Source organism: Bison bison, unplaced genomic scaffold (assembly GCF_000754665.1).
Source record: "Bison bison bison isolate TAMUID 2011002044 unplaced genomic scaffold, Bison_UMD1.0 scf7180017864034, whole genome shotgun sequence".
In the NCBI taxonomy this organism is placed as follows: Eukaryota; Metazoa; Chordata; class Mammalia; order Artiodactyla; family Bovidae; genus Bison; species Bison bison.
This window is the reverse complement of record NW_011494606.1, coordinates 5,951,721-5,963,243: the sequence shown is the minus strand read 5'-3', so window position 1 is coordinate 5,963,243 and position 11,523 is coordinate 5,951,721. Positions and strand designations below refer to the sequence as shown.

The 11,523-nt window shown below is 50.2% G+C and overlaps 1 protein-coding gene across 1 annotated transcript in view; it reads right to left on the bottom strand.

Moving 5' to 3' along the window:
• The window catches only part of MEGF11 (multiple EGF-like-domains 11), a 259,471-nt gene extending 250,316 nt beyond the window's left edge, over positions 1 to 9,155 (bottom strand). The window contains exons 1-3 of the mRNA XM_010834543.1: positions 9,058 to 9,155; positions 4,710 to 4,811; positions 10 to 110 (exon numbers count right to left, since the gene is read on the bottom strand). Coding sequence (XP_010832845.1) covers positions 10 to 110; positions 4,710 to 4,811; positions 9,058 to 9,155 — 301 coding nt within the window. The remainder of the gene's footprint in view (positions 1 to 9; positions 111 to 4,709; positions 4,812 to 9,057) is intronic.
• Positions 9,156 to 11,523: the final 2,368 nt, after the last annotated feature.

Here is an 11,523-nt window from a genome sequence, read left to right as displayed (position 1 = left end):
CCCACGTACGTATGCAGAAGTCTCCATTCTCATAGTAGCCAGGACAGCACTGGGATCTTCGCCGGTACATTGTTCGCAGCCCACGCCGATATGCCGTCTTATAACTGATCCTAAGGCACAGGAGAGAAAGCCACTTGAAAGTATTGAAAATCAATCACTCCTGTTAGAATGATATTTGTGTTAAGCTATATCAAGGATGCCATTCAATAATGACTTTAAAATGCATGGCAGCTTCGACTATGAAGGAACACAATAAAGAAAAATCAATGGTGAGATCCGGGCCATCATGAGGCAGAATGTATTACCGACTCAGCAGTGTTTGCTACACCTGCTGATTTTTCCCCAGTCCCTTCAGAGTGATGTTTAGAAGGGCTGTAGAAGATACTATGGGGGTTACATTGTAGATGATAACTGGAGGCTTCTCCTGAAAACATCCAGACTCAGGGCTGGAGCAGCCCATGGGGTGACCTGGACAGGAGCTGGGCCCTGAGAGTTTCTATGCCAACTGCCACCATCCCAACCATGACTGCTGATGGCTCCTTGGGGATTGGTCCATCCAACTGGAGAACCGAAGCCAAATCAGCCAAAGGACCCCCTGAGTCTGACTAGGTCCCAGAGAGCAGATCAATCTCCCTCACACCAAAAATAACACCGCCTGGGGAAGAGCTTTGCATGCCATCTTGGGAAGGCTCAGAACCAACACCAGCTCTGCAGAAGAAGAAGCTAAGATCCAGAGAGCAGAAGCTGTGGATGGGGAGTCAGAGGCCTGGATTCCAGTTCTGATGCTGGCATGGCTGTTGAGACTTCGCCCTGTGCCAGACATACTCGCAGGCAAAATCTCATTCCAGTCTCTCTCTGAGACAGTAGCATTATTATGCCCCCCTTTATTTATTTATTTTTCTTCCTTAGAGTTTTTCTTCTTATTTTGTTTTATGAAAACTCCCCCTTTGTTTTATGGTTGAGAAAAGTGAGAAGTTAATGACTTGCTGAAGGTCACACAGCTAAAAGTTTCAGAGCCAGGATTCAAACAGAAGTCACTCTCATTTCAGAGCCACTGGGTTTAACCCAGTGGGAACTGAGCCCTGAGCCAGTTCCTACTGGGTGGCTTGCGAAGCTTATGGGATTGCCATTGTGGAGCAGTAAGACAAGGGAAGGGATGGTGTGAGGACTGAGTCCACAGGTGAAAGTGTTAGTCACTCAGTCGTGTCCCCATGGACTGTAGCCCCTCAGGCTCCTCTGTCCATGGGATTCTCCAGGCAAGAATATTGGCGTGGGTAGCCATTTCCTTCTCCAGGGGACCTTCCTGACCTGGGGATCAAACCCGGATCTCCTGCATTACAGGCAAATTCTTTACTAACTGAGCCACCAGGGAGTCCTTAAAGAGGGAGTCAAATTTGAGTAGACAGGCAAAGCCCCTTCCTCACACACAAGGTCAAAATGGAGGAGATATGAAGTGGTTATTAAAGACCAGAGAGAGGAAATAACTTCCCAAGGTCAAAGTTAGAGTCAACCCAAGTCCTTGGGACTTGAAGCCAGAGCTCTTTTACTTCTCCACCAGCACCCCAGGAGAGCCAGCCCTGGGGACCCCTGCTCGGGGGCAGAGTAGCAGGGCCCCATCACTGGAGATATCCCTATTCTGTAACATGGAGGTCAGGCTAACTTGGGCAGGGAATCCGACAGTATGGGCTAGGCCAGCCCTCCCAGTCCTTACAGCGCTCACTTTATGACAAATGACAGTGTGGGACTCCAGGGAAGTCCGTGATATTTGGGAATGTCGTAAACTAAGGTCATTCTACTTTGTCAAAAGCCCATAATGGAAGGTAAGCCAGACTCCAAGCAAAGCTACTTCCCCGGCACAGGAAGGCAGCTCCCGGCAATCTCAGGAGTTGTATAAGCCTCCCAGATAAAGAATGACTCAGGGTTGACTCAGAGGTCATGCAGCCCACGCCTCCCACCAAACAGGGTTATCCCCAAGCCCTTCCAGTGGAGAGGCGGTCTCAGCATCATTAAAGCCTCCCAGGAGAGAGGTTCCCCCCTGCTTCTTGCTTGCCCATCTTTGCTGACTCCCGGTGCTGCGGTGGCAAATAGGAGACAGAAGGGGCCAGAGGCCAGGCTGCTATCAGATGGATGCTGTGTTCAAACAAGCCATCCCACACTGAAGGAGACTGATGGCGCAGCTGTCAGCATGCACACTCCAGGGCATCAGGAAAGCGGCAAAGCAACTCAATAATTTAGCAAAATAATTCATGTTCCAGAAATGCAGCCTATTTTAATAAGCAGCCGTTCACTCACCCTTCCCCACTGGTGATGGACGGCAGCTCCAGCCTCCAAGTACCCAACAAAGCCACTCCTCAGAGCAAACCTGGCTCTGGCACAGGGCTTGACAGAGTCAGAGAGGGAGCAGGACTTCTCTTTCTGCCTCTGCCTTTGACCAGGGTGACAGGCAGCTACCTCAGCAAATTAGGGGAGGTGAAGGGGATGCAGTAATGGCTGAGTAGCTCCTATGAGACCCACCTTCCTGCAAACAACTGTGCAGTCTGGGGGTGGAGGGGACAACCTACCTAAACAGCACTAGAGAGAGAAGAAAGGCAGATATTGGAGGGAAGTAGACACTTGGAAGAAGGGAATGACACGGGACAAGATGAGCCCAGGGGCAGGTCCCAGGCAACAACATTCCAGGTGGCTAAAATTCAGACAGAGGACACACTGCCTTACTGGTTTGAAGAATCACAGGACAAGGTGAGGGTGAACCCAGTAATTAGAAAGTGACAAAGAAAACCCTAGAAAGGAGAGAACCACAAAGAGGAAGTCCCATATTCTTTGTAAAAAATTCTGCCCAAAATTCTAGCCCTGAATTGCATGTGTGGAGGGCAGGTTACAAACGGTCCAGAAAAGCCTGAAAATATTGAACTCTCAGAGTTTGGAAATTGAGTTTAGCCAAGTTAGTTAGATGCTAAAACAACCAACCAGAAACAATATAAGAGAACATTAGAGAGTTCAGTCTCTTTTGTTCGTAATGCCCAGAATACAATTCAAAATTACTAGACACATAAAGAAACTAGAAAATTGTACCTTTATAAAAGAAAAGGCAATCAATGAAGACCAACTCTCAGATGGCCCAGATGTTAAAATTAGCAGACAAGGATTTTAAAGCAGCTATTAAATCTATGTTCAATGTTTCACAGCAAGTTACTAGCAAAACCCCTAAAGAAAATGAGGACTTTGGCTTTTCAGCATGGAGCAAGTTTCCCTATCCATGTTTCTTCCCAACATGATTCCTACAGAACATCAAAGAGCAACCAGGCCCACAAGGAGGGAGCAAAAGAAATCTGGAGGCAACACAGATGCCCAACAACTAGGAAACGGGCCTACCAGGCATCCTCTTTCTCACTGACCCTTCATCTGCTGAATTATCACTCCCTTAAGTAACAAAGCTATCTTGCCTGTAACTAACCCCTCAGTTTTCTCCACTTTCCCCTGCTTTGTTCAAAGTATTTTTACATCCCTGACCTCACTGGACCCTACAGGTATGTAGGGCAAGTATTAAAGTGTTAGTCGCTCAGTCTCGTCCAACTCTTTGCAACCCCATGGCAACTAGGGAGAGAAAAGAGGAAGGAAGAGAGAACATGTTTTGTTGGATGACCCTGGGCAAGTCATTCTGTTTGGGGATTCCCTGTGTACTCTTCAAATATGTAATGACCCCTCAGGCTCCTCCATCCATGGGATTCTCCAGGCAAGAATACTAGAGTGGGTAGCCAATTCCTTCTCCAGGGGATCTTCCTGACTCAGGGATCGAATCCAGGTCTCCTGCATTGCAAGTGAATTCTTTACCATCTGAGTCACCAGGGAAGCCATGTAGGGCAAGGGTCATTACGTATTTGATGAGTACACAGGGAATCCCAAAATAGAATGACTTGCCCGGGGTCGTCCATCAAAACACGTTCTCTCTTCCTTCCTCTTTTCCCTCCCCAGTGCCATGAGAGCACAGCATAATTTCCAGGAGGGCTGCAGACAAGAGAGCAGGATTCCCATGTGCAATCATTCAGATGGAGTTCTTCCCATGGGCAGCCTGGCTAAGGCGCCAAGAGGTTCTGGACTCTAGCCTTCACTCTGTTCTCCAAGCCCAGTCCCCTGTATGGGACAACATCTGCTCCAACAGGAGCCCTCTGAGGTTAGCTTTCCCCCAGGAGCAGACCCTGAGACAAGGATTCTAAAGCAAGCAGTTTATCTAGGAGGTGATCCCAGGAAGCACTGGGAAGAGCATGGAAAAATGAGACAGGGAAGTAAAGGCAGACATTCAGGGTGTGCTTTTGAGCAGCTCACTGCTGTGGGCGCCTGGGGTTCCATCCCCCTGAGGACCGTGAATCTTTTAAGAACAGGCCTCAGAGTTGGCCCCTCTGCCCTAGGGGTAAGGAAGCTGAGATATTCTTCCACTAACTCCCCATCTGTTATTGAGTGAGGGATGCCCCCCTAGGGTAATCATTCTCGAGCACTTTCCACCTGCCCTGCCCATGAGCTGCTCTGACTACAAAGAAGCCCCCAGCAGCGCCTCTTGGGTGAATAGCAGGAGGGGGTACCAAGGGGTATCAGGGGGGCACTGACTCCATCTGCTAGGAGGGCTTTTCACTAACTTGTAGGAAGGTGAGCCTGAGGGTTGCCTCTCCCTTCCCTCACCCACCCTCTACCTACTACCTGAGAGAGGTACTCACCTGTGTCTGGTACACTTGAACCAGTTGAGGATGTCTGTGCAGCGCGTGTAGTAGATCTGATCAAAGGGGTGTGCGTATGATTCTTGGACGGTCACGGCATAGCTGAGAACCAGACAGGAGATGGAAGCTGTGGTCAGTTCTTGGGAGATGGAGCTGATATTCAGGATGGGGTCTCCCTTCCCAGGGGAGCCAGGACCCACAGCCAAGTGTCAAGGGCTCCAACCTCCCCTGCCTGACTCCATTCTCCTCCTGCCCTGGGTACTCTCGGGTTTCAAACCTTCTTGACCCCAGGTAAGATGCAGGACACACCCCTTACTGTCTTTTGAAGCTCATCTTTTCAGCTCATCTTCTGAAGTTTGAATTCATTTTTCATTTAAAAGAGAATGAATAAAGTTTGCATTTATTCTACTTGGTTCTGGAAGGCCCAAAGCCAGCAAGTTTTAAAATACTTTCTGCTTGTTCAGATCTTTATGGTTTTCAAAGTGCATGTATGGAAGCTGATCTTTGCTGCAACATTATGAAATAAGTGGTCACATTTTATAGATGAAGAAACAAAGGCTTAGAGGTGGCTTGCCCAGGTCACATAGCTGGTACCAGTAACTGCTCATATTTGAATGTCCTATGTTAAGTGTTTTAAGCCCTCTTAATCCTCATCTTGTAAGGTAGGTAGTGGCGTTGTTAGCCTCACTTTACAAACGACGAAACAGAGCATCAGAGTGGTTAAGTGACTTCCTCAAGGTCACGCAGGTACCCTTTGCTCTATTATAGCTCTAGTATAGCTGGGCATGCATCGAGGCCACGCCCCCAGACCTCCTGATCAAAGTGGCATCTTGTTACCTGCCTATTAGCTGTAAACTGGACCAATGGGTAGAAGCCACTGGCAAGCAGCTCTCAGCTTTACCAAAATGAGCCTTTCTACCTGCCTGCACTGGTAGGAATGCTATAGGAAAGCAGTCACACGGGGGTGGAAAGTGAAGATCACACTTTCTGTGCAGGAGGGGAGAGGACCTCAGCTGAGAGTTCAGGAATTAATTTTGTGTCAGTTGGTATTATTCAGCGCTTTCCCCCAGAAGGCTCACTGACTTGGGCCAGATGGCCAGGTCCAGGCTATAAAAGCCCGTCTGCTTTGCCTGAGGAAACTGTCAGTTTACTTGAGAGAGGAGGGCTGGGGCAGGCCAGCCCCCTCCCAAGTGGATCCCCAGCAGGCTCGCTGCCACCAGAAATGTCAAAGGTCTCTAGCTCAGGAAGAGGAAGCCAGGAGCTGTCAGCGATGCACACGGACTCGGGGTGGTGGGAAATTCTGTCTCTGCCGCACAGAGGATGTTAGGAGGCCCCTGCCGAGCTGCTATACCAGCACCTTAGAGACATGCGTCAGAAGCACGTCTATGTGGAAATGACCCGGACCTGTTTCCCTCCACGAGGAGTCTCTCCTCGTTCATCCAACAAAGCAGTAATTCAGCTTGGAGAAACTGAGCTCATCATCTGCTCCTGACATCCCCAAGCCCCTTCCAGCTCTGAAAGTCTATGACCCTGGGCTCCTGCATCTCTACGGAGTCTTGGGGGCAGGAGAACAAATGGATAAGGCCACAGGGGCTCTGGGTCAAGTTTCAACTCTGTCACTTGTTAGCACTACATCCTTAGATATGATACCTAACTAGCATAAGCCTCCATTTCCACACCTGTAAACTGACGATAAATATTACCAGGGACTTCATACAGTTACCGCGAGGATTATGGGAGGCAATGATAGCATCTCTCAGGGTGGTGGGAAGGTAAAGCAAGATGACACAGGTAAAATGCTCAACAAAAGATATTACACAGCTTAATGGGTATAGCATCGGTGCCTAATAGATGCTGGCCATCATCATTATACGACTGGCAGTGACTTACCTCCTTGCCGGGCACTGAGGGATAGTTCCTCCCTGACCACAATAGGGAATGGGGAGCAAGACACTGACCAGACTCCCCACCCAGGGGATCAGGTGTCCCTCCCAGCACAGATAAGAACAGTGGGTGCTCCGAGAAAGGGCATCAGCTCAACAGAGGCAGTGGGGAGAGTGTCATGGGGGACAGATCCGGCTCTGCTGGGGGGGGCCCTACACCGAGAAAATCAGACAACCAGACCTTGAACCAACTCCAAGTTTCCGGGTGAAGTGTGTGCCCCTGGTTTCATGGCTGGGTGGTTTAACATGCTCATTTGCCAACATGCTAATGAGGGGCCAGATTAATCTTGTAGAGCTGGGCTTTACTAGCCAGAGGAGGTCTTTTGGCTGGGTTTTATAGTGGAGGGGCATAATTGAGGAGGAGCCTGCCAGAAGCACTAATCCATCTGGGAAATTCTCCGTAAGTGGTCTCTGGGGAACAGGGTGTGTTTTTGGAATGACACAGACTAGACTCATCCGTGCACAGCTGGCAGTGGAGCTCAACTGGAAGAACCAAGAAGGAAGGGGTGTCTGGTGACATGAGCCTCACTGCACAGTCTCCTGTCTTGGGGCTGGAGAACCCCTTGACCTCCTTTTAGCTGCTGGAGTCTCTCCTCATTCATCCGTCAAAGCAGTAATTCAGCTGATCACCCAAACAGCCCGTAATGCCTGCTCAGTGCAGGTTTGGATCAGAATATTTTCACATTCCAAAGGAGTTCATGTTGGGCAGATTTAGAAAAGTAGAGAATTTGGTTTAAGTTTGAACTGACCCACTGGTACACATGGCGCTCAGAGAAGAGGAAAGTCAGGGTGGCCCCTGCCATCAGGGAAGGCTTCCTGGAGGGGCGGTCAGAGGCACTGGGAAGGCAGAGGTGAGCAGATAGGAAGGAGGCCTCCCAGAAGCTAGGATACAGCACAGACATCGGCAGGAAGCAATGGTACCCCAGCTGGGAAAGGTGGATGAGACAGGGCTGCTGAGACTGAAGTCTGCAAACCAAAGACTAATGTGGAAGTCACCTGCTTTCTCCCTCACCTACTGGGGAAAAAAAAGGTTTACATTCCCCCAAACTGGGAGGGGTAAAGGGCCTGGAATCCCCTCAGAGTCACATGGAAAGCTTATAAAACGGTATCTGCATAGGCTCCGCCCCAGACCTAGGGGATCAGAGTCTGGGCAGAGAGGACCCACGAAACTTTGCTTTTCACCTGCTCTTCAGGGGGCCTGATGTGCAGCAGGATCTATGTTAACTGTCCCTGCAGAGCTGAGTCCTCAACAAGAAAAGACAATAATTGAGCTTCACGGTCCTCAAAGCCCTTTCAGGAAACTGGTACCCTGATCATCCAACAAGCCTGTGAGGCAGGAGTAATTCTGCCCCCGATTTCAGAGAGACAGAGGTAGTCTGGGACTGGTTCAGAGACATCTGACAATCACAGGGCTAACAGATGGAAAACTCCAGATGGGCGTGAACCAAGATCTCATCACTGATCGCATCACTGTTCTTCCCACTTCCCCAAAAAGCAGCAGCCCACTTCCATTCCAGCCTTTCCACTTCAGGCTCAACCTGGTCACTGGAGGCGACAGCATCCCTCCGCCTCCTCAGCCAGTCTCTCCAGGTCCCCGGGTGAGGGGACACTCCCTGCCGTGGGGCTGGGACATTCACCCTCACGGGCATGGAGCATGATCCCCTCCCCCACTCACCAGCCCTCCTCTACCACCCGCTTCCCCCATCGGGTCCCCATCTTAATTTTATTCATTTGATTTATTAACATCTAAGTGGCAGAGTCATCCTGGTCAGCGTGGCCAATCAATTCCAGGGTTTAATTCGGTTTTTCCTGATTGGGTCTCTGGTCACTGTCTTTCTGCTCACCAAAATCAATACTTTCACCTTGTGCTTCAAAGTCAGGTCCTCTGCAGGGCCCTGGCCTGTTCCCCCAGACCTAGTGCCGCAGCCAGAATGTAGCTGCCTTTCCCTGGTCAGCCCACACCCCCAGGCTCCTCGTGGCAGGCTGCTGGCCGCCCCACACGGTGAGCTGCTGCAGTCCTGCCAGTCCTGGGAGACCAGGAAGGCACCGCAGCCTTGGAGAACAGAACCTCTGGACCACAGTCCCTTCTCCTCATCTTTATAGGGGTGGTCACTGAACCCTCTGGAACTCTTTTTCCTCATCTGTAAAGTGGCTGGAAGTGCGAATTCAGGAAAGAAAGTGTCAGCTACCAGGCTGCCTCATTTACATTGCCTGTCACTCAGCGCCCCCACCCTCATCCCCACCCCCATAGTCTCGGACAGAATCTATATGGGTTTGGCCTGCCTTTCAGGATCGTGCTATGTCCCCAGCTGGACTGCAGGCCCTTGGTGGATGGCTTGCCAGCAGTGCCAAGACCAGGGTGAAGCCCCCAGGGAGTGCCTGGCCGTCCAAGAGCCACATCTTACCTCTCCCAGTGGCTGCACACGTTGGGGTCCTCGGGGTTCAGGGAGAGGACGATTTGCAGGAGGGAGCCAACAATGAGCCCTGCTGCTGAGAGCACCATCCTGGGCCCTGCAAGGAAGAACAAAGAGAGTGGTGTCATTAATCACATCATCTTCCCAGGCATCTGTTTGGCACCAAGACGCCTTACATGAAGTGGCGGAAGAGGTTCGCTAAGCTGCAAAGTTCTGCATCATCATCATGTAACGAGCATCTGATATTTCACACTTGCAGGCTTCGACTAACACGGTAACACTTCACCAGTTCTGAGTAACTGGGTAGTGGGAAGCCTGAGTCAGGGAAACGTTAAATTTCTGGTCAGAGCTTCTCAAAGTTTTTTGGTTCATGGACTGCTTTTAGAATCTAGTGAAAGTTACAGAACTTCTCCTCTGAAATATGCCCATATGCACACCATTTGGCTGTGATTTCAGGGTGTCCTGAAGCCCCTGAGTCCATCCTTGGACCAAGAAACTCTGACATACTGCCTTAAAAGCAGCACCCTCTTCTGTCCCTTCTCCCTCAACTTTTTTTTTTTTTTTTGGCCGCCCTGTGCAGCATGCAAGAACCTAGTTCCCTGACTGGGGATGGAACCTATACCCCCTGCAATGGGAGTGGGGAATCCTATCCACTGGACTGCCAGGGAAGTCCCTCATCTTTGTTATGCTTTGCCCATTCACTTCCTCTCTCAACTCTTTCCTTCAGTGAAGACAGAGAAGAAAGATATCTGGTGTGGCCCTGGGGACAGCGAAGCTGAGAAAATCCTTCTTGGCAGCTCTGGTCAAACAAGTTGCCCAGAAGGCTGGCCCTTGCTTCTCTTGCTCCCATGGGCTATCACCTACTGACACCCAGGGTGATATGTCTCTGCACATCATATCCACCGGCAGGTGAAGAGCTTGGACAGCCTGGTAAGAGGTTTGAGGAAGCAGCTTGTAGAGTTGATCCCAGCCCCTGAAGTGACAGCCTAAGACAGGTGTCAAGTGGGCCTACACAGCTGCCAACCCCCTGGGGTCCCTGGAACTGAGGATTCCCTATCAGAGGGCTCCTCATAGATGCAGAGAACCATTAAAATGGGTAGGAATAGCTGAAATGACCTCCAAGGCTCCCTCCTGTCCAGGACTCCATGGTTCTATACCCTTAGAGAACTGGCCGAGTGTTCTCATCCTAGTTGGGATGCAGGGGGCCCCAGAGCTACCTCCAGGGGACCTGCAATCCATTCGTGCTCCAACGTCAGCTACAGACTGAAAGAATACTGTAACTCAGAGAGACAAGGCTATATTTCATGTGTTCATAGATGTGATTGTGATTTGCTTAAAAGCTTTACCAAATTCAGAGGAGCTTTTATTCTCAATCAGCCATACTGAGAAAAAAAAAACAAAAAACAAGGCAGCTTCTAATAACTGGGGGCAGGGATGGTATAGAAAATATTTTGACATTGAAAAGGGGTCCCCAGGCTTGAAATGCTTGAGGATTTCTAGTCTGTTGGCCCAGAGTTTACCGACAAGGAAGCGCTCAGCCTTCTTGGGGGCAGTGAAGAGTAGCGGGGATGCTGCACACACCCCCAGGCTGTACTCAGAGGGAAGCCAAATGGAGCTTCTGCCTTCGTGAAAGGTTAAACTCTCTCCTCCCCTGCCTCAACACTTTCCCTGTTAAACTCTTTCTTAGCAGCTCCTTCAAAGATAAACAAATTGTCACAAATTCTATGTAACCATAGGGGTCCAATTGATGATTAATGAGGCTTTTCTCTCTGTTTGAGATCTGCAGATAATCTGGGTAAATGGATTCTGAAAATCGGCTAACCTAAAGAGAAAAGCGATTCTGCACAATTCGCAGTGTCCAGCAGTCACCAGCCGCAGCCACTCCTCACTCCCCCACCAGCTCACCCTGCCAACTCCATCAGTGCCTGGAGAGACTGACTCCGCACTCCCTGAGCCCCACAGTGCTAGGGCTGCCGGGCATTTCAACGCATTCTCCTCCCAGAGAAGGTGAGACCTTCCTCTTTGGGAAGAGAAGGAACCGCCCCAGAGGGGATGGGCATCTTCTTCCAGGTGCTGATCGGGCTGATCAGGCATCAGATACAGAAACAAAGGACACACAGAAAGGCTCACAAAGTCTGACTGCCAGGCGGAGATGCCTGGCCTTGATTATCTCCATGGCCTTGTCTCCTTACTCTGTTGTGGCTTTTTAAAAAAAATATTTATTTATTTATTTGGCTCAGAGCCGGACACGACTGAAGTGACTTAGCAGCAGCAGCAGCAGGTCTTAGCTGCAGCACGAGGGACCTTCGATCTTTGTTGTAGGCATGTGGGATCTAGTTCCCTGACCGGGGACCAAACCTGGGCCCCCTGCATTGGGAGGTCAGCGTCTTAGCCACTGGACCACCAGAGAAGTCCCTGTCTCATTACTTTGGCTGATCCTGTGTGTTAGTTGCTCAG